Raw genomic sequence first — 22,127 nt, forward strand, 5'->3', positions numbered from 1 at the left:
TGAATTATGGTGTTGGTGAAGAATATTGAATATACCATGGACTGCCAGAAGAATGAACAAATCTGTCTTGGAAGAAGTACAGCCAGAATGCTCCTTGGAAGCAAGCATAGTGGGACTTTGTCTCACATACTTTGGACATGTTATCAGGAGGGACCAGTCCAGGAGAAGACATCATTCTCAGTAAAGTAGACAATCATCGAAAAAGAGGAATACCCTCAACGAGATAGATTGACACAGTGGTTGCTACAGTAGGCTCAAGCATAACAAAGACTGTGAGAATGGCACAAGCCCGGGCTGTTTCATTCTGTTGTACATTGGGTTGCTATGAGTCTGAACCGACTCAACGGCATCTAACAGCAACAACAACAGCTCAGCTATGGGTTCTGCACAGAAAATATGTGGTACTTGCTTCATATAATAAGAGAAGAGACAAGGAATAAATCTAGATATAAAAATAGTCTGAGAGCAAAACAGAAAGAGAGAACAAGAATCCTTGGGGAAGGGGCCCTGTCAGCTGCCACTGAATATTTTCAGTTGAAATTAGCAAGGTCATAGGAGAACAAAGATAATTTATATGTTGCTTGAAATGAGAGAGAATCCACTCCTGCCAAAAAAATGTCTCTATTGGAATTCTGCAAATTGATAGATGGGCTTTTTTCTTAGAGATTTTCTTGATTCTTCACATGACACATCTTGAAGTTTATCTCTGATAAGCCATGAATTAGACAAAGCTGGAGCCAGAAAACTGATTTAAAGTGGCCCATAGACAGGGAATTTTGGCAGTCATGCGAACAAAACAAACTTAACATTGGAGATTCTTTTAAAGAGATCAAAGATCTTTAGAAAGATTTACATATCCACATTAGGAGGTCAGCAACAAATTCTAAGGGCAGTAGACACTTTGCAGGAAAAAAAGTTACTTCTGTCTAAGATCCTTATATTTTAACATTTTTCAAGAAGTGGAAGATTAACACTTTATTGAAGCTTTTATATTTGGAATGTGTATAGAAGACTTAATGTCTAAAATATGAAAAACACTAATATATTTCCGCAAAGAGTCTTTGAAGCTTTGGATCCTTACACAAGGAGTACTGTATGTCCTGGTCCCCTAGAGGAGCTCTGGTAGCGCAGTGGTTAAGAGCTCAGCTGCTAACCAAAAGGTCAGCAGTTCAAATCCACTAGCTGCTCCTTGTAAACCCTATGGGGCAGTTCTATTCTGTCCTGTAGGGTCACTATGAGTCGGAATCGACTTGACATCCATGGGTATGGTTTTTTTTTGGTTTTGGTCCCCTGGAATCAAGAGCACATACTTCTTTACCAAACCCTTAAATATATGAGCTGAATCTAGCACAATGAACATCTTTATATATCTAAATTTCTTTCTTTCATTATTCCCAAGAACTGGGCTCATTTTTTGGATACCCATCCAGAAGACTCCCTTAGCCTTATCTGGATCTCTGTAAATGATGCTGCCTTAGTTGAGATGACTTAAACCCTCTTGCCCCTGTCCTGAGAAAGCCAGAGGGCATCCGGGAGTCACACAATGTCATTGGAGATGCTCTCAGTACCTTACATAGTCAGCCACCACGTTTAAGGGACAGGAAGACACTGCAGTGTTCAGCCAAAAGTCAGTTCACATTAGCCCCTCTCCAGATGTTGTGCAGGGGTACAATATTTCTGACACTTAAGCCAGTACAGATAGTCTTCTAGTGCCAATAGGTTATCTCCTGGTTTATTTATTAGTGCCAAGGACAAAATGGACAATTGTCATGTTATGAGGCATTATTTACCTCTAGTGTGGTTTAGGGTCAACTTGATGGCACACAACAACAGTCTGGTTTTTATAATTACCTTACTTACTAGTAATAGCTACCATGTATTAAGGACCTAGTATGTGCCAGCCACTCAGCACATAGTACTTACTTTAATTCTCTTAGAAATACTCTAAGGTAGCGAATATTCACCCCATTTTACAGATGCAGAGAGTGAGGCTTAGCTGCATCCACATGCCCAAGGCCAGGGCCTGAACTTGTGAGGTCTGACCTGTGGGCATGTGCACCTGCTTGCTTGACTGACATTGGTGCCAACCTGAGATCAGAACACAAATCGCCTGACACCAGTGCTCAGAATCTTTCCACTCTACCACAGTAACTTGACAAAAACAAGCTTGAAGGCTGTAATAAATTATCTCAACCTGCAGTCTCTAGAATGATAATCCCAAATTTTCACTGTAGGCCAATTCTTGTTCACTGTTGAGAAAGAACAGAAGAGATGAGAAGAAAGTTTTCATTGATAGGAACCCAGCTATCATTGTAGTTCCCACAATGACACAGTGGGCTTGATCATTGGAGTACAAAGCAATGAAGCCTATCATGTAAAAAAAGGAAACCGAGCTTCCATGAGAGGTTTGTTTTGCACATATATGTCACCAAAATGTTGATGAATGTCAAGTTTCTCCTTTTGAATTCTGTTATTCAAATCATCATCATTTTTTTTTTCACTCAGAAGCCCTTTTTGCATTCATATGAATACGTATCAAAATACACATTTTCCAATTTTAAGGAGCTAACTCCTTTAGGCTACAGAAGTACACAGAATTCTTCATGTATGCCATTGGACATGACTCTGGAGTGGACAGTTCTTCATCCTGTAGTTTCATCTCATTATGGGCGGGGTACCCTGGGTGGCACAAACAGTTAAGCACTCGACTACTAGCCTAAAGGTTGGTGGTTCCAACCCACCCAGAGATGTCTTCTAAGACAGACCTGGTGATCTGCTTCTGAAAGGTCACAACCTTGAAACTCTATGGAGCAGTTCTACTCTGCACACATGGAGTCTCCATGAGTCAGAATCAACTCAAGGGCAACTGACAACAACATCATTTTGATAAGAAGCGCTGTGTTCCATTCCATGGGGCCAGTTAAAGAAACTATTGGATAATTCTACTGAGCATGAAATACTTTTTGAGCTTTTTTTTGTAATAATGAATAATTAAAGTAACAATAACCAATATGAATTGAGCCCTCCATGTGTTATCTCGTTTAATCTTTGAAGTAAGATTGTTTTTATCATCATCTCCATCTTACAGGTGAGGAAGTTTAGTTCTAGGGAGGTTTAGTAACTTGCCCCAAGTCAGACAACTACAAAATGGCCATGCTGGAATTGGAGCCATTGTCGAGTTGTGGAGCCAGGGTGTGTGAGAACTGCCTGCAGGAAAGGGGTAAGAAAGTGTACAAAACCCAAAATTATGCTTTTCTAAAACATCACGTCTAATTGGCTTTGAAAAAGGAATTCATCTAAACTGTGTAAGCTCTGACCCCGTCCCCTTGTGATTATGCAACGTCAGAGGGCTGGTTAGTCCAATGTGAGGAAGCTGGCAGAGGGGTAATTAGGAGGTGCCTGGACAGTGTGGCTGCTGGTTGGAAGCTGTGCTAGTAGTGTGGTCTGCCACTTTCTGATTTGTGCAGGATCTCATAGCTTCCTGTGGTTCTAGGGCAGAAGAGTCAAACCTTCGTGGACTCTTGCTATTACTTAGTGTTAATAACAGTGATGACACAGGTTCAGTTTCCTTCTCTCAGGTCTTATTATGGGTAATAGTGGATGTTCTTGTGACCACAAGCCATTATTTTGCAATAATGATCTACTCTGAGATCTTCAAACAGAACAAAAGTTCACCTTGGTCCTTCTTGGATTACTGCAGACTCATCATTCTGTTGGCTACAGCACTTTCTGAAATGATTTTATCAGCAGAAAAAGATTGCATGCTAATTACCATCTTCCATTTTGATTGTTTTAGGCATTTGAACACCTCCTCTAGCCTAGTTCCAAACATCTATTGCCTGAAGCACAGCTTTTCAGATCGAAGAATACCTGTGTTGTATCTGTTGCTGCATTTAGAGTCCCAAAAGTCAGCATCCATTAAGCCCAAAGCCTCATCTCGGTCCCTGTGTAAGACAGTCCTGTGTTCTGCTTTTGATCTGCAGAAAATTAAACTTGTTTGTTTCATCCATTTATCAGATTAGGATACGTTTATCTCTTCTGTCAGTCCAAACACAAGTTGGTCAGCTAATCTGTTTACACTGTTTTGAAATAGGACGGTGTATATTTAGACTCATACTTCCCTGCAGGGAAAGTTTTTTTTTGTTGTTTTTTTTTTTATATAGGGGTAATTTGAATTTGTTTTCTAACAACAGTTAGCCGCAGTCAGGAGGTTCTAGGCAGACACCTTATTTGAATCTCCCCATATACTTTTGTAAACACCAGACTGAAATAATTATTTCCAACTGCTAACATTTTTCTTCTTTACTGGTAGATCCAGTTTTTCCTGCATAGACTGTACGTGGAATCTACTTCCATGTCCTGACAGTGTCATGCAGATGTTCTCTTTCCTTCTGCATTGGTTATGGGTGTCTTGTACCATTCCCCACAGTAATATGTGGTGTGTATACATGTGTGTTTATATATGCATATAGGGGTCCCATTAATGCTGTGTCGTCTAAAGGAAAATGGGTGTAGCAATGGCTTTATTAGACCAATAACTCTTCAACGTTGACCACCAATAGCAATTTCCAAAGGAACACATTATAAGGAACTTTCCTCCAAGTCCGATGCCTTTGATGGTGGCCACATTGCCCCATTGTACAGACCTGGGCCCTAAAACCTAGATTTGCTTCGATTTCCTCAACTGAGAGTATGCTAACATGGGAATCAACCAGTAGAGCTTAATGCTGGCATTATCTATTTAAATGGGTGGGACAGTGAACATCAGGCTCTGGACAAAATCCTTGGGAATAGCATTAGACTAGTGGGCCCCCTATAAAAAAAACAACAGTACAGTATACCCTTCAAGGTTTTAGTCAGAATATGGCCTCACAAATGTGTCTTCCTTGTTTGTTTTTGTTCACCGAGCAGTATATTAATTAATCCTGGAAACCACCTTAAGATCCAAGAAGGTACTTTAGGATTTTTCATCGCAAGTGATGCCAAAGAAGTTAAAAGGTAAGACTTAGTTATTTTCACCTGCCTTCTTCTCTGGTCCAGTCAGAAACATCTTGACCCAATGAGGGGGACTTGTTTCTATACGTGTAGGCTGCTAACTCTCACACTTCTTAAAGTGTCTGTGGGCATCAAATGGTGCCAAGTGTTAGGAAAAAGGTATTGTGCATCCATGTACTTTTTTTCACATGATCAATTCCAATCTCTGAATTGGAATCATACAATTTGAGAACTAGGAGGGCCTAGTTATCTGCTCCTTTATTTTGTGTGTGAGGAAACCAAGGCCCAGAGAGCAGGAGTGGAGGCCCCTAAGGTCATCCTGATTCTTGATGACACAGAACAACATAACATCGTCAACTGGCTCCTTGTTTGGTGCTCTTCACTTAGTATTATCTGGGCACATTTTCTTGAACATTATCTGTTTTCTACTTCAAGTGCCAGATTAACCCAAATGGATTTTCAAAAGGCTTGGATTAATTTCCAATGGAATACTAAACTGGCTATATTTCTACTTGTGGCCTTCTTGGTAAGTGGCTGAAGTTGTCAGGTTATGCCTTTATAGATACATACCAAGACTGCACTGGCCACAATGTTTTATGACACTTTAGTAGTATCCTTAAACCTGTTTAGGCAGCCTAGGAAACTATAGGAATCCTTGCAGAGTGCCATGGAATATTCTTATATGTAAGACTATCCTGTGAACTTGGAAAACTTATTAGCAGAAACTGTTACTCAGATGGTTGTAGAGGCCACGCAGCTGAACAATGATGTTACATACAATATTTTAAATAAATTATTAATTGTAAAAGTATATACAGGTGGTCCCTGACTTACGACGGGGTTCCATTCCAACGACTCTGTCATGAAGTCAGTTCTGACGTAAGTCGGATACGCCCCCTTTTTTTAGTTTTCTTTATTATTGCCTTTTATTTTCAGTACCTTTATAAATCTGATGTTTATTTGTCTTTGGGGGTTGGCATGAGAATGATAACATCAGCAAATTATGCATTGCAACATTGTACGTAGTGCATATTGCTAACGATAAGATGTACAATAAAAGGGACGGTTGTAAATGCAGTTTGACATAACTCAAATACATCATAAGTCAGGTACTACCTGTAATTAATTACGTAAGGCTATTGTCTTCAGTTAATGAGTTCCTACTCAAAGTCAGGCACTGGGTTAGGTGTTCTGTGTGCTTTATTGTCACGCCTCAAAATAACCCTGTAAGGTAAGTCTTCTAAAACACTCAGGGCTTTGGGTTCCTTGTTTGTAAAATTGAGATAAATGATTTGCCCGAGGCCACACAGCACATAATCCAGTGGCAGAGCCTGGATCAGAACTGGTCTTTCCTTTTATAAAACCCATACTCTTCCTACCAAATTCAGTAATAGTAGCAAACTCTCATGTAGCAGTTAATGTATGCTGGCACTGTTCTAAGTCCTGTTTTGTTGTTGTCGTGTGCCATCGAGTCAACCCTGACTCGTAGTGACCCTGTACGACAGAGTAGAACTGCCCCCATAGGGTTTCCTAGGCCATAATCTTTATGGGGAAACTGTGGTGGCATAGTGGGTAAGAGCCACGGCTGCTAACCAAAAGGTCGGCAGTTTGAATCCAGCAGGCGCCCCTTGGAAACTCTATGGGGCAGTTCTACTCTGTCTTATAGGGTCGCTAAGAGTTAGAATCGACTCAACGGCAACGAGTTCGGTTTGGTTTCAGTTTATCTTTATGGAAGCAGATCGCCAGGTCTTTTCTCCCTCAGAGTCTCTGAGTGGGTTTAAACCACTGACCTTTCATAGTTAGCAGCCTAGCGTTTAACCACTGCTGCACCAGGACTCCTTGTTCTAAGTCCTAGGTACTCCATATTTATTAACTTATTGAATCCTCACAATAACCTTATGAGTCAGGTAGCATTAGTATCCCTACTTTACTTTACATATGAGGAGATCAAGGCACAGATCAGTTAACTCACTTGCCCAAAGTCACACTGCTGGTGAATGGTTAAGCCAGGATTGAATCCCACAGCCCAGTTTCAGAGCCTGTGCTCTTAATGACTTGCCAAGAGGTGAGCCTGACAAGCTGCTTGCAAAACTACAACATTTGACAACTGATGCTTGTTATTTTCTTCCTTCTCACTCACTCTAGCAAACTAGCCATTCCGGTTACAAAAGGTTTTAGGGAAAAAAAAAACACAAAAAAACTATGAGGAGGAAGAAGAGAAAAAAAAAAAAAGTCCTTAAAAATGAGCTAATAACTTACTTTTATTTCTGCAAATTGGGAAAAGATTGCCATTATTCAGTTGTGGGAGAGAAACACCTCCCTACCCAGTTCTGGAACCTCTCTCTTCTTCTCCCTTGAGACCTTGGGTGACCTGAGAGAGGACAGTGGTGGTGAAAGGGGCTGACGCCCTCCCTGGGTCCTCTGGCAGGGAAGTTTCTACTCCATTCCCGACCATGAGACACAAAAGCTAGAAGCAGCATCTCAGCACCAAACACAGGAGGCTGGGGAGCTCGGCAGCCCCATATATCACGTGTACCTCCCAGATAGCAAATATAACATGAAGCTCCCATTTATGTAATTCTATTTCCTATTGCATCTCTCACTAATGAATGTCACAAATACCAGGCAGTCCAAAAAAACAAATTACCTCCTATGTTAGGGAGTGCAATATGTCTCATTTCAGTGCTTTATGTTATTCACAAATACATGCTGACACAATCAGCTACAGCACCAGCCTGTAATTTTCCGTGGTGTGTGATGTGTCAGGGCTAATGCTGTCAGTTAGGGATTTCAAATAGATGAAGGCTGCAGAAAACCACAGAAAGGACACTGGAGATTTGAATGAAACTAAAGTTTTGTAAAAATGAAAAAGTAGATTATGATGATCTAGTATTGAGTTTGCACCCTCTGCTGCAAAAACAACAACAAAAGAAGTTAACGAATTCTAGCTCGTAGGAACTCTCAGATGCAGTGTTTCAGGAGAAAAGGAGTGAAGCCACAATTCCAGCTTTAAAAAGGTCGCTTTGGGGTGGACTTTCAGACACTTGTCTTTTACCTCCTGCCACTAAATATTTTCCTTTATAAATAACCTTGGAATATAATCTTTAATATAGGAGCCACAAACTGGTGGCTCACAGACTAAATTGGGCTTTCAGACATAATTCTTTTGACCTATAATTAAAAAGTAAATGAACTAGTTGCAAGATGATAAAAGTCATGAGCTTTTATATAAAAATTCTTATTACTGGTTTCTTCTGAAAAATTGGCAGATCAAGCAATACTGGGCAGCATTCGCATACTCATTCATTCAGTGAATGTCTGTAGGTCACTCACTGTTGTTAGATGCCATTGAGTCAGTTCAACTCATAGGGACCCCATGTGACAGAATAGAACTGCCCCACAAGATTTTCTTCACTGTAATCTTTACAGAAGGAGATCTCCAGGTCTTTCTCCTGCTGAACTGCTGGGTGGGTTCGAACCACTAACCTTTTGTTTAGCAGCCAAGCACTTATCCATTTGCTCTACCAGGGCTCCTTCACTAGGAGGCTCTATTTTAGGTTCTGGGGATGTAATGGTGAACAAGGGACAGAAGTCCCTGCTCTTGTGGGGCTCACGTTCTAGGGAGAATCAAATTATAGTTTTGTTTATTGGTGGTGCAAAGAATTAGTGCAATTAGGTCGCTGATTTAAGTTGAGTGTAAGTGGAGCCTGCTTTGAGCAGGTGACACTTAAGCAGAGATGGAGAGGATGAGAAATAATCCATCATGCAAAGATCAGAAGGGAAAAGAGGATATCTAGGCAGAATGCTTCACGGTGGGAACAAGTTTGACGGATTCAAGTCACCAAAGAAAGTGTGGCTGGGACGGGGTAGATGAGGGAAGAGTGGTACGAGATGAGGTTGGAGAGGGGCAGGGCCAGTTCCTGCAGGACTTCATGACGAGATTACCGTTTTATTACAAAACAGAAGTCATTGATGCTTTTAAAGCTGGAGGTGATGAAGTCTGATTTATATTATTAAAAGATCTCTGCAGCTGTGTTGTAGAGAATGCGATGTGATGGAGCAGGTGAGGACGCCAAGAGACTTGGAGGCTATTCATAGTTGGGGTGACAAATTATGGCGACTTGGGATAGCTTGGTAAGTGTAGGTAGAGAGAAACAGGACAAATGCAGAATATATTTTGGAGAGTCCACAGGACCCACTGATGAACTGGATATACGAAGTGGAGGTGGGGGCAGAGGAGGAGAGGAATCAAGACTAAAGCCTAGATTTGGGGCTTAAGCCATTGAGTGCATGATGGATCCAGCTTACTGAGTTGTGGAAAACTGGTGTAGGAGCACGTTTTGGGTGGTAGAAGTCAAGAATTCCATTTGGGCTATGTTAAGTAAGAGGTATGTACCAAACATACACATGGAGATGTCAAAAAGACAGTTGGATATAGCAGTCTGGAGTTACAGGGGAAGGTGAGGATTGGAGATACATATTTGGGTGTGGTATTAATGAGGATTCTGGCAAGAAACAGAGACATGCTTACACAGGGAAAGGGAAGAATTTTATGAAAGGATTGCATAAAGTTGTGGGCAGGGTTAAGGAAAACCAGCAAGGGATGGCAAAGCCCCTAGAGCTAGCAACAAGGGAGCCACTGTCAGCCCTAGACCTGCCAGGGGGAGGCGCAGAAGGGTTAGAAGAACCTGGAAAGAGAGATTGTGGCCTTCAGTATAAAAGTGTTATCATTGCCATTTTATGACTGACAGGAAGGAGCCAGGGAATAAATAAAAGGAATCTATCTCTTCCCAACCTTCAGTCTCCCACTGAGACTCCCATTGGCCAAGCACAGCAGGAAACCAGAGGACATAGGAACCATAAAGACCAGTGCTGCAGGACCCAAAGTTGGAGGTCAAGGGGAGAATGTTTAGCACCAGGTCAGTGGCATGAACGAGGCATCTAAAGCCATGAGACTAAATGAGGTCCCTGAGGGGAGAGTGCGGAAGGAAGACAAGGGAGACCCAGGGCAGTGCTGTGGGATGTTCCAACCTCTATTGACTGAGAAGAGGATGGAGAGCCAACAAAGAACATTGAGAAGGAGCAGGCAGGAGCGGGCAGGAGAAAAGCCAGGAGAGACTGGTATCATAAAGATCTCAAAAAAAGAACATTTTTTAAGAAGTCGCCTCTGTCTGATTGAGACATGAGGTGAAGGAGGGATGGAGGATAAAGATTGGATTTAAGGATGTTGAGGTCCTTGGTGGCCTTGGCCAGGAGACTCAGCAAGAGGAGTGGTAGAGATTGAAGCTGACCACTGGGGGTAGGGACACGAGTTGGGGAAACAGAGGCAGCAACAATAGCTAGAGCTCTTTCTAGAAATGTCAAGAGGAAAAGGAGTGGTGATTGCAGGGTGTAGGGGATGTTCACTCAGAGGCAGCAGTTTCTTTTAAGGTAGGAAACATTAGAGCATGTGTGAATGCTGGTAGGTGATTCAGAGAGGAGAAATGGATGATGCAGCAAGAGCACAGCCTGGAGTGGCCCAGAGGGAGAGGGTGCAGAGCACAAGTGGAGGGAGGGCCTTTGATGGGTGCAGGGACACTTCATCCAGAGGGATGGGGCGCAGGCGGAGGATCCGTGCAGAGGCAGGCAGTGGGTAGACTTCACCAGGAATGTGAGGGGGCCCTGTCCAAGCGCCTCCGCTTTCTTGCTGATCTGTGAGGCTGCTTGCGGAAGGGGTGGGGTGAGTGGCTAGAGGAGGAGAGGCGAGGTGGGAGGAGGAAGTAGGAAATAGTTGCTTTGGACAGTGGGATAGCAAGCGCTAGGAGAATGGAGGAGGGTCGGGGGAAGGTGGAAAAAGGCTCCTAAAATCTGTGGCCATGGATTTAAAGTGTATTTTCTTTCTCTAGCAATCTCAACAGCTCCGGTGCAGGTGTGCAGGAAGGTAGGGCTTTGTTAGGTGAGCATGACAGAGGCAGAGAGGGGTGTGAGAGAATGGTGCTTACAAAGAAGTGCCACTTGGCAAAAATGAAAGCTTAGACATTCTGCCCCCTCCACCTGGGGGATGTGTCTCTACGTCACCATAGCCTCCTCAGCCTATTTCACTCACTAACCTTACTGTCTGGCACCTGTGGGGATTTCTCTTTAAGAATCAAGGTTTAATGTGTGGTGTAATTGTACTTTCAACAGTCAGTTCAGACCTATCATCTCTTTAGTATAGGTGTGTTTAAGACCTTAGGCTGTGGCGCCAGACTGTTGTTGCTGTGTGCTGTCGAGTCGATTCAGACTCTTACCAACCCTATAGGACAGAGTAGAACAGTGCCACAGGGTTTCCTAGGCTTAATATTTATTTGAGCAGATTGCCAGGTCTTCTCTCCCCTAGAGCGGCTGGTAGGTCCAAACCTCTGACCTTTCATTTACTAGCTGAGCGCTTAACCATACATGGATTTGAATGTTGGCTCTTAGCTGTGTGACCTTGGGCAAGTCACTTAACCTCTCTGAGTCTCAGTTTTCTTGTCTGTAAAGCACAGGTAGTCCTCATACCTTCTTCAAAGGGTTGTTTGAGGATCAGATAAGTTAATCCTTCTAAACAATAGCGCCTACAGTTTGTGCTCTATAAATGTTAGCTGTTATTACTGTTACCGTTATTATTGTTGCATATAGGAGCATCACATGGGGAGAAGCTGGCCAAAGGAAGTAGAAGCAAATTGCTACCCTGAACTTGGATGCTTTCTCCTTTCCTGTCCTTCCCTTTCAAGGCAGGTCACCATCGGATTGTTTCTTAGCCACATTGTCACTCTGGCTACCTTTGTCTTTTGCAACATGAAGGAGAGCTGCCATTTAAAGAAAAAGTGGAGGAGTTGCTATGGTGGAAAGAGCATTGGGCTGGGATTCAGAAGTCCCAGGGCTGGCCAAGCTCCACCACAGGATGACTTGAGGCAGGTCATGACAACCTCCTCAACTGACAGATGAGGATGTTGAGTCCAAGGAACTCTAGATACAAGATCTCTTCCAGATCCCAAAGTCTTAATATTGGTTTCCAACCGGTATCAATCATAAATTCAAGTCCTGTGAAAAACATAAAAAGGAACACCTAGGAATAAAATGGTGAAGAGCTGTGTTTATTTCTTCAGTCACTGGTCAAGGAAAGACCATGTTTATTTCTGGCATTCCATTTCACGTTGGGAGCGGTGAAGGGGCTAAGCCAGGGATTTGGTTAGTTCTTGTATCCAGAAGGTGGGAAGTTTGTTCCCATGAACCAGCTCAGTCCTCCAGTGCCTTTCTGCTGATCTCAGTTTGTCTCATCCAGAATCTATCTCTGACACAACCAGCATGCTTTGTTATCACATAATGACACACTGAAGCAGACTAGGGGATTTTCCTGCTGATTGCCTCTTCTAGGTCTCTTCTACCCACCCCACCTCAAGAACCCTCGCCCACCACCATTTGAGCGGTCAGCTGAGCATTTGCTCCATAATGTGAAGAAAATCTTCATTGGTTACATTTTCTTTCGGGCTTAGGTAGTGTGGGAGTTGGTCCAGCCAGCAGTGGAGCCATTTCACACGGGCTATGAAATCCCAGAGGGAGTTTGACACAGCAACCGCTTGACTCACTGCTTTTGTTTCCTCTTCCGCATCTTCCTCCTGAACAGTTTCTCTCTTTGGCTGACAAGAAAAGATGCTTTCAAAGTAGCGCAGCTAATGTTCTTATTTGACTGAGGAATGTCATAGTTGTGCCACTCCCTACCCCTCTTAATATATATTCGACCAGACTGTGGGGATTTCTGAAGTGTGAGGTATATTTGCCCCCCTCCCCAGGGACCCTAGGCTGATTTCCCATGTGTTCCGGCGAGCAGCATTGGAAGCTGTTCTCAACTAGGAAAGACGAGTGAGCAGACCCCGCATGTCACATCAGCAACCATTCCCCCAGTTCCTTTTCAAAGGAAAGTTTATTAAAAGAAGCACTAACTCAAATCGCAGAGGCCTGTGTTTGAAATAAATGGTCTTGCAACAAACATTTCCGTCTGTAAACGTCTAAACCTTTCAAAAGATTAAAGGAAATTAGTGCTGGCATGTTTCATTAATTTGGCACCATAGCGGAGGAAATGTGGTACTCATTTCATTTGGGTGGATTAGGAAACTTGTCAGTTTTTCCATTCTCTTTCTCCAGGGCATTTTTTTACTGCAAGGCCTGTCATGATGACATCACAGATCCCAAAAGAATAAAAAAATGCGGCTGCAAACGGCGTAAGTAGTATTTCTTTCCCCCTTCCCTCCTTCTCTCTAGTCCCCAAATTCGTTTTCCTTCTCCCTTTCCTGTTTGAGAAACACTAAACATCAAGAGTTTTCTTGAATATGTTTATGTTTCACTGGCAGTTTAAAGAGACATGAAATAAATCCCCGTCCTCGCCTTATTAGCACATAGGATGAAAAATCACCACCCAGCACCTGGGAGTGAACCTAGAGCCTAATCCCCACTTCTTGACTTGAAAGCAGTGCCTACATAGATATGTCCAGTCTAATATAGTCAAGGATGATGTATAAAAAGGAGGAAAGCTAAGCCATGTAGGAGGGGTTGCTTTTGTAGAGCAATTTCCAATGGATGGGAGGCCACCAAATGTAAAGATGTCCACACTAAGACCGAGAGGAAAAGTGAGCCTGAGGACTCAGCCTCTTGAATGGGAGTTGACTCTCTTTCCATTGGGATTCCTACAGGTTTTAGTACCAAAGACCAGAGTTTTCAATTGTGATACCCTCAGACTGGACCCAGGGAAGAACATTTCCATCGACAGTGGACTTCATTTGTTATTGTCCCAATGACCAATCTCAGACCCCATTGCTCTTTGAGGTGGGCTAGATTGTGCTTAGCAGATTCTGGTGCATCTGCCTTAAACCCCTTCCAAAATAGCTTGCAATGGAGACTCTTGAGAAGGATATGGTAAGGGAGGGATACTGGATTGTGAGCCTCAGAGGCTGACAGTGGACTTTGCCTTGGGAAGGCCAGGCCTTTTGCAGTCATTATGCTGCATTGCTTAATTGAAATTGTTCACAACCCTAGAGAAAACAATAATAATGATACCTTCCTTCTTATGGTGATTTAGTGTTTTAAAAGGTCCTCGTGATCATTATTTACTTTGATTTTCACCATAACCCTGTGTAATTAGCAGGGGCTGTTATTAATCCCATTTTACAACAGAGGAAACTAAGGCTACAGGTTAAGTGAGAGGATGAGATTGCTAAGGCTCATATAAACAACAGCCGGGGACCCAGGATCGCCCAAAGGCCTCCCTTGATGCTGCGCTCTGAGCACCTCAATCTTTTTTTTTTTTTGCAGGAGGGTGATCTTTTGCAGGATAGGTCATCTTGGATCTGATGAGTAAGATTGCAATTATGAAAGATCATTTCATAAAATGCTTTTTCACAAGCGGAAACAGACAGAGCAAGCAGCTTTCCTGGGAGGTGCTCTGAGAAGGCCAGGACCCTTTTCACCGCACTCAGAGGGGAGCACAGTGAATGAAAATACAGCAGGATAGAAGTGTCCCTCTGGTGGAGCACCAGAGAAGACAATCTCTGGGGAAAATGCCCACGGGAACACTCATGGTGTAGAGCAGCTGCTCTAGGAATCCCTTCAGGCTGCTTCCCAAGTTTGGGACAGTGTAGCCATACTTTCTACTACCGCCTCCCCACTGACTTAACCCTCATGCCCCTCCTCAACCCTATTGTCTTACAAGATGAGTATTTATTGATCTCTTAGAATAAGCACCTCTAACTGTTTGGGCCTCGGAATTCTTTGGGATTTGATAACCAACCAGGAGAAGGATCTAGGGGAGTATAAGGCACAGAACAAATCCCACTCCCCATCCAATCCCTCCCACCCACGAAGGCCCTGTGGCTTGAAAGGCCCTTCTCACCATGCTGTCAACCCTAGCCCTGCTCTGTGGGTTGTGAACACAGAAGCTCCAGGCACCGCTCTGCTGATCAGTCATCTCCTGGGCCATTTCCATCAGAAGAAATACAACGTTCTGAGGGTGGAGGTAGACAAGAGAGAATGAGAAAAGAGGGTGGAGAATGCAGAAGAGTGTTGAAGTCAATAATCATGACAGGACAATTGCCAGGAACCTGATCCCACTGGAGCATCAATGAAATGGCAAGGCTATGGTTCACTTACTGATTAACCAGCCACACTGATTAAGTGCCTTCTTGGTTTAAGGCGCTATTCATGGTGCCTAGGGATAGAGTAGTGAGCAAAGCTCCTCCTGGAGCTTTCACCCTAGTGAATGGAGGCAAACAATAATCATATAAACAATTAAATAAATCCAGACAGAGATAAGTGCTACGAAGAAAACGAAACAGGCAACAGAGGAGAGAAACAAAGGGGGTGGGGAACCTTGTAGGGGTGCTTCTTTTGCTAGGAAGGTCAGGGAGGGCTCCACAGGAGGTGACACTGAAGCTGAGAGCCAGTCTGGGTAAGAAGAAGAGCAAGGACAAAGCCCAAGAGGCAGGCATGAGTTTGTAGTGTTTGAGGGACAGAAGGAAGGCCAGTTGGGCTGGCAGAATTCTGGGAGAGAGTTGTAGGAGAAGAGATTCAAGAGGAAGGCAAGGGCCATATCCTATAGAGTCATGCAGGCCATGGTGGGAATTCCTGGGTGGTGCAAACCCACCCAGAGGTGCCTCGGAAAACAGGTCTGGCGATCTGCTTCTGAAAGTCACAGACTTGAAAACTCTACGGAGCAGCTCTGCTCTGACACATGTGAGACTGCCATGAGTCAGGATGAACTTGATGGCAACCACCATCAACATCAAGGCCATGGTGAGATTTAGTCCTATGATAGGAAGCCACTGAACAGTTTCAAGCAAGGAAATGGCGTTGATTCTTATTTTTAAAAATCTCCCTGGTGACTGGATAGAGAAGGACTCTATCTGGCAAGAGTGGAAGCAGAAGGATGAAACGAGGGCTTCCTAGACTCTTGCTCTCATGCTGCAATGTCCCTTTCAACCCGCTGTAACACACTACAACACAGCAGACCATTTTTTAAGTCCCTAGAAATAAGGATGTGGCCTCTCATGTATTTTTCCACCTTGGTTCCAAGCAAGCAAACGGCAGCTGCCTTTAGCTTCTTCGTCTTAGAGAGAGAGGCACGTAATTGTTTGAAATAATTTTATTCTTTTCATTTCCCTTAAAGTTGGTTCAGCTAGTGAAGCATATGATATTCCATCATGCACTGTGCAGATTGCTGCAAAAGAACTGCCTTGATGAAGCCAAGGCCATTGGACACGGGTCTCTCTCCCTTCTCTCTGCACCCTCCCTGTTGGACTCTGCCATAAAGACGGCCTCGGCTGCCCCTCTTTAGCAATATTTGATAACAATCTGAATTGTCCAAGTAACGTTCTTCATAATCAAAAGCAATAGCAACCTGTGTTACAGGGGTCAGGATGCAGATGTGAGTGGGGGAGTGCTAGTTACAATAAAGCGGATTATTGAAAATAAACCTCCCCATGCAGGACAGGCAAGTGAGGAAGTTGGAGAAGATGTGTTCTGGTGGCAAAGAAACTTTAAGTAGAAGGTCGCTCATCATCGGCAGCTAGTCTAGTGTCATAAAGCTAAGGGTGTAGATGGTGCATTGGTGGCTCCTGTTCCTTTGGACACACATTGCCTAGTGCCCTTTCTAAGTCTAAAAGGGCAGCTGATCCACGTGGTCATTTGCCCAAGCCTGTTAGGTAGGCTAGGTATTAAAATTCACCCTGGAATGATATATCTCCACAAGGGCAGGGCTAATGACAGTCAGTGGACTTTAGCCAAAGCTTCCTAACCCTCCTCCCCCAACCCAACTCTCCCTCTTCTAACTTTCCCCTCCCTCCCCCCATTCACTTTCATTCAGTAACCTTAAATGTTTCATGTCGTATTATCCAGAGAAATATCCAGTGTGGACGTTCCATGTGCACATTTCTGAAAATGCTGTGGTAGTATAGTTTAACATTTGCATTTCCTTCCATTTCTTCATAGCTCTGCATCAAGGAAGAAAGTAAAATCCACCTGTCTGGCCAAGGAGCACGCTCTTACACCTTACTACTTACCCATTTTCTTTTCTGCGTAACAAACCTGGTCTAATGATTGACGTTTTTTCCCCAGCCTCTAAAAGTTTGCCAAAGGGTGGACCCCGAGGGGGACAAGTCATGTCTAAATTGATGTGTTTGAAGGAATTTTCTTTAACTTCTAATCATTGACATATTCTTGATTTATCTTTTCTCTTTGCTGCCTTGGAATACGGCCCCCACTCTATTTTAACTGCACACTGGTAGTGATATATTGTGAGTAAAACGGGTTCCCAGCAGCCCGAAGTCCAGTTCCCCCTGTCTTTCTCTAGAAGAGATACGCCTTTTATTTTCTGTACAATTTCAGTTTCTTTTTCTTTTGGTATTTATGTTGCATGTAGCAGTGACATCCTGCCCCCGAGTTCCTCATCCTTCAACACCGTCCACAAAGTTGCCTGGAGCTAGAGAGTGTGGCAGAGAAACCACTCTCTGTTCATCTACTCTACCCCCTCCCCCAGCCTCTCGCCAGCTTCTGGCGCTGTCTTATTTTCCCATTTGAAAATAAGACCTTGACAACAGTGTTTCTCTTGAAGGACTTGTCTCCACACTTTTAGGGGACACTGATTAGGCTGAGGTAATTACCACTATAGCTCTGGATGCTTGGTCAATTAGAGCTCATTGTCATGCTTGCCTTTGATAAATCATACTTGGTGTTCTCTGCTATTGAGCTTGAATTCATATCTTGAAGGAAACATATGCTACATATATATTCATATGTTGTGATATATATATATGATATGTACCACCAGTACTTTATATGTAAAAATGTTTATTTTTATATATAAGTGCAGAGACATTTTATAGAGAGGGTGATGTATTATTATAGAATATATGCCTCTCTATTCGAGAAAGTGCTTGGTAGAGAATGAACTGTGTACCCAACTTTGGGAATGTAAGTATCTAAACTGCTTTACCAGAGACAAGTATTTCCACAGTGGTAATTATTTCCTACAGTCTATGAAGTTCCCTTGCTCTAAAATAAAATGTCTCTTTTAATAAATATCCATTAGGATATACCCAGTTCCTCTATTGGTGTGAGTCAGGTATCTTGGAAGATATGTTTACTTATTCAAGGCTGAAAAGACGGGTCAAGGAGAACAGTCCATCTCATTAATGAACTATGTAGAAGTCTGAGCAAGTAAATCCAAGTCTCTGAGCCCCTGACTTTGTTACTCAAAAAGTAGGACCCTCTCTCACTCAACAAGATTGGCAATTGAGGAGAAGAGCATTTAAGGCCAGTATTTCTGCAGGTGACTTGAAGCAATGCTGATTTCAGTGACAGCGCAATGGGCAGAGGGCGTTATTCACAAACGTGAGACTCACCCTGCAGACCAGTCCAGTCCAGTGGTTGGGGAATTGGAGAAGATGTTTCAGTACTCAGTCCACTCATATTCCTTTGCAGCAGAAGAGGCAAATCAGTCATCTGGTTTGGGCTAGTCTTCAGAGTTTGGAGGGCAAATGGTGTGGAAGCTCAGTGTAAAAGCAAAATAAAACCATGACCTTCAGTTCAGCACACACTTCTGCCAAAATTGACTCCGTGGCTCCCTTCATCTACAGAACACCTCTAAGGATGACTTGAAGGCATAAGCCACTTTTGTACCTGAAGATGTACCTACGATAGCTCATGATTCCTTGGAAATTGAAGGGGAAATGTGGTGTCAATCAACAAACAACTCTAGTGCCAAACCCCTCTGCCTTCCCCAGCCACGATATGGTTGCTGCAGGCAGAATCAACTTGCTCTGCGTGCTCTGTGTGCTGACATTAACTAGCTTTTCCTTTTCCCTCTTTCTGTTCTTGGAAAACCACCTGGAAGACCTTCCTTCTCCCTCCAGAAGCTAATGGGAGGAATTTTGCTAAGTGAAGACGTCATTCCTAATTTATAGGACTTGAAAGAACATTCTCTGATTCCCAGTGTCACATCAAACAAATGCTTCGACCTCAGACCTTGGTGGACTTTTTCTTGCATGAATATTTTTATTTATAATTTTAGTTGCTGCCTAGCATTTTAAGACCAGCTCTAGGATGCATGCTTAGCAATAATCCTTCCTTCATTGGACAGATTTTAAACATGAGGTTCCGATCTGAAAAGTGTCTGTTAATAGAATGGCAGAATTGTTTTCCTTCCTCACCAGTCTTCCCTCACATTTGCTCCATTTGAAACCTAAAATATTTTTCTCCAACAGTTGGAAAACTCCACCTGAGCCTCTCAGTCAAGTTCTGCTTTTCCTGCCCCTTCCAGTCCACCCTGGAAATTAAGATTCTGCAACTGGAAATTGGCTGAACAATTTGGTTGCTGATGCAGGAGGCAGATGGTGTTGAGGACAGGATAGAATCCAACTCTGCCTTCCATTCCAGGGTTGTATTGGAAGGGCTAACCAGCAGAGAACCTGAATTTGACAGCTGATTGTCAGTTTGACTCAAGGAAAGAGCAGTAACTAAGTCTGGAGCAGCCACTTTTCTACATGTTTTCATTTCGTGATCACCCCCCTTAAAAATGTCGGAAAAGTTGTCCAAGAGTAGTCCTGAGAAATGTTACGTGTTTAAACACTCAAGAGTAAACAGAGCCTTGATGATGTCCATTAGGGAAATACTTTTATTTTGTCTCTCTATATAGTACTAGGAAGTCATAATGGAATTATTGGATGAATATCCACTTAATTGTGGTGAAGGAAAGCATGAAAAAACTGTTCCTCAAGTTGTAAAACCGCTAGGACACAGTTATTTGGAGGGGGGTGAGACCCTAGGTCTAATTCTTGGCAAATGCATAACCTTTTTCAATACGTAGCACTGATCCAAGAACAAGTACCTTGTGACGTGGGCCAGTGAGAAAACTGCATCCCCAAAGGCTTATATTTCTGCTTTCTCAGAGTTTGGAAACCCTGGTGGCATAGTGGTTAAGAGCTACGGCTGCTAACCCAAAGGTCAGCAGTGCGAATCCACCAGGTGCTCCTTGGAAACTCTATGGGGCAGTTCTACTCTGGCCTGTAGGGTTGCTGTGAGTCAGAATCAACTTGACGGCAATGGGTTTGGTTTCTTTATGGGTGCGATTAATTGAGCGGAGGCTTCCAAGAACTCTAGGATGAAATGAAGTAGCTACAGTATTCACACCTGCCCGAGAAACACTCCTGTCTGTTTCCTGTCTGAGGAAGCCACATCAGGGCTTTGAGGAGACCTGGCTATCTGTTGATGAAGTGGTCCTGCTCTGTACTGGCCCATGAACATCTACCACCAGGGAGGTACACCCTCACCAGTTTTTAGTTAAAGAGCTTGCCTGAGACCATTTCCTAGGACTTCTCACACTTTATTCCCCAATGCCCCTAAACATCCACCATGAATCGTGAGAAGCAGTCAAATGGAAAGGACTCTGCACACATTTCACTTCTTAGAGACAGCAAAGTCCCCTTCTGCTATCTTTCAGAGAATGGCCTGCTAGTTCAGGTCTTCTGTTCACTAGCTGCTCTTCCACACCAGTCCACTAGATGTCCTCATAGATCTACTGCCTATTACCATTGACATCTTGGGGAAAACTCCTTTTTCTGAGGACTGGGATTTGGGAAGGGAGCAGTGGGTGACTACATAAAAAAGAAAAACAGGAAACACAAAAGGAATGAGGGTACTTTGTGTTGCCAAGGAGTAGAAGGAGAAACTTCCTTCTGTTTTAAGTGAATACAGAAACATTCAAAGCTGCTCTTTGAAACCTAACTTCGGGATGTATGAAATTAACCTTCTAACCTATCTCAATTCTAGAAAAGGAAACAATCACTGAGAAAAGGAAATAAAATATGAATGGTTTAGAGTAGCCATGATTCACTAAAACAAAACTGAAGGATTAGGAAGCTAGAGAGAGATGAGGGAGATAGGGGTGGTGTTTTTCAGTTTGGGAGGTCCACGGCTTCATTTTGATACAATTTTATTTTACAATTTAAGAGTATAATTTTACACACAGAGTGCCTACATCTTTTGAAACATCTACCACCAGGGAGGCACATCCTCACCAGTTTTTAGTTAAAGAGCTTGCCTGAGACTTGTTATAATGCTCCAGAGGGAAGTTCTGCCTGACTGGTACACATGTCCTTCAAGTCCTAAGGACCCTGCAGAACTGAGGTCAGAGTTGGCCTTAACATTTAAGAAAGTGGACCCAGAGTTTTTATAGGTCAAGACCCTGGACAGGGAGTCAAAGAACATGGACTATTCCTAGAAGTTGAGCAAGGGAGCCACCCGCCGGGTTGGTAACACCTTGGTCTAGCCACTGTGATTCAGAAAGGTTTGTCAATGTGTGGGCGATCAATCATTTTTAACTGTTTCTGTCTTGTCTTTTGGCCTCTCATTGATCATTCTTGCTGATTTTCTGTGTGGTGCTTGTTTGTCTTTTGAGATTTCTATATTGTATTTGGTGCGAGTGTAAAACCGACTGGGAAGGAATGACAAGTAATAGCATGTTTTACTTTTTATGCATATGCTGCTTTGGAATGTGACTGCTTATAATTAACAGTTAATCTTCTTATTGCAGAGAGTTTTTTGCTGCTTCAGTGACCAGTTTTAGCCTGCTCCTGCATGCTAACAATATGACATTTTAAAACAATGCATGGGCTCCAGAGCAGCCAACAATAACAGTTGCAAACAGTCCCTGAGAGGCACTGGTTTAAAATTGTGTTTCCTCCTGAGCCCTTAGCAAGTAGGAGGTTTAAATTGCCCACTATGATGGGTTTGCCTCTGACAAAATAGTTTCAAAAGTTATTCCACCCCCGTCACCCTCCCCTTGTCCTTAAAGATAGTAAATATGTGTGTGTGTTTGTGTGTGTATATATATATGTATATATAAGAACTTTTCTTTTTCCCCATAAATGTGTCAGATTCTGTTATTGTATATGAACCCAAAATGGCAGGATGGAAATGAACACCAGGGACTGTTGCTAACAAGAAGCATAGCATTTCAGAGTTTGATGGGCTTCTCTTCTGCTACAGCATTTGATTAAATTTTTTCTCAAAACAATTTATCTGCAGTGAAACAAAAAATCATCCTCATTTCCCTCTTTTTGTGTAAGTAACAAATCAAGGTTCCT

At 43.1% G+C, this 22,127-nt stretch overlaps 1 protein-coding gene across 29 annotated transcripts in view; it reads left to right on the forward strand.

The window, feature by feature from the left end:
- Positions 1-22,127, forward strand: part of KCNMA1 (potassium calcium-activated channel subfamily M alpha 1) — a 915,613-nt gene that overhangs the window by 705,850 nt on the left and 187,636 nt on the right. For 18 of the 29 annotated variants that reach the window (XM_023737655.1, XM_004383187.1, XM_012557510.2 and 15 more), the window contains 2 exons: positions 4,912-4,998; positions 13,141-13,217. In XM_023737655.1, coding sequence (XP_023593423.1) covers positions 4,912-4,998; positions 13,141-13,217 — 164 coding nt within the window. Of the gene's footprint in view, positions 1-4,911; positions 4,999-13,140; positions 13,218-17,270; positions 17,280-22,127 lie in introns of all 29 variants that reach the window. The other 11 variants (XM_023737654.1, XM_023737657.1, XM_004383183.1 and 8 more) reach the window with 1 other exon arrangement.

This window comes from Trichechus manatus, unplaced genomic scaffold (assembly GCF_000243295.1).
Source record: "Trichechus manatus latirostris isolate Lorelei unplaced genomic scaffold, TriManLat1.0 scaffold00106, whole genome shotgun sequence".
NCBI lineage: Eukaryota > Metazoa > Chordata > Mammalia > Sirenia > Trichechidae > Trichechus > Trichechus manatus.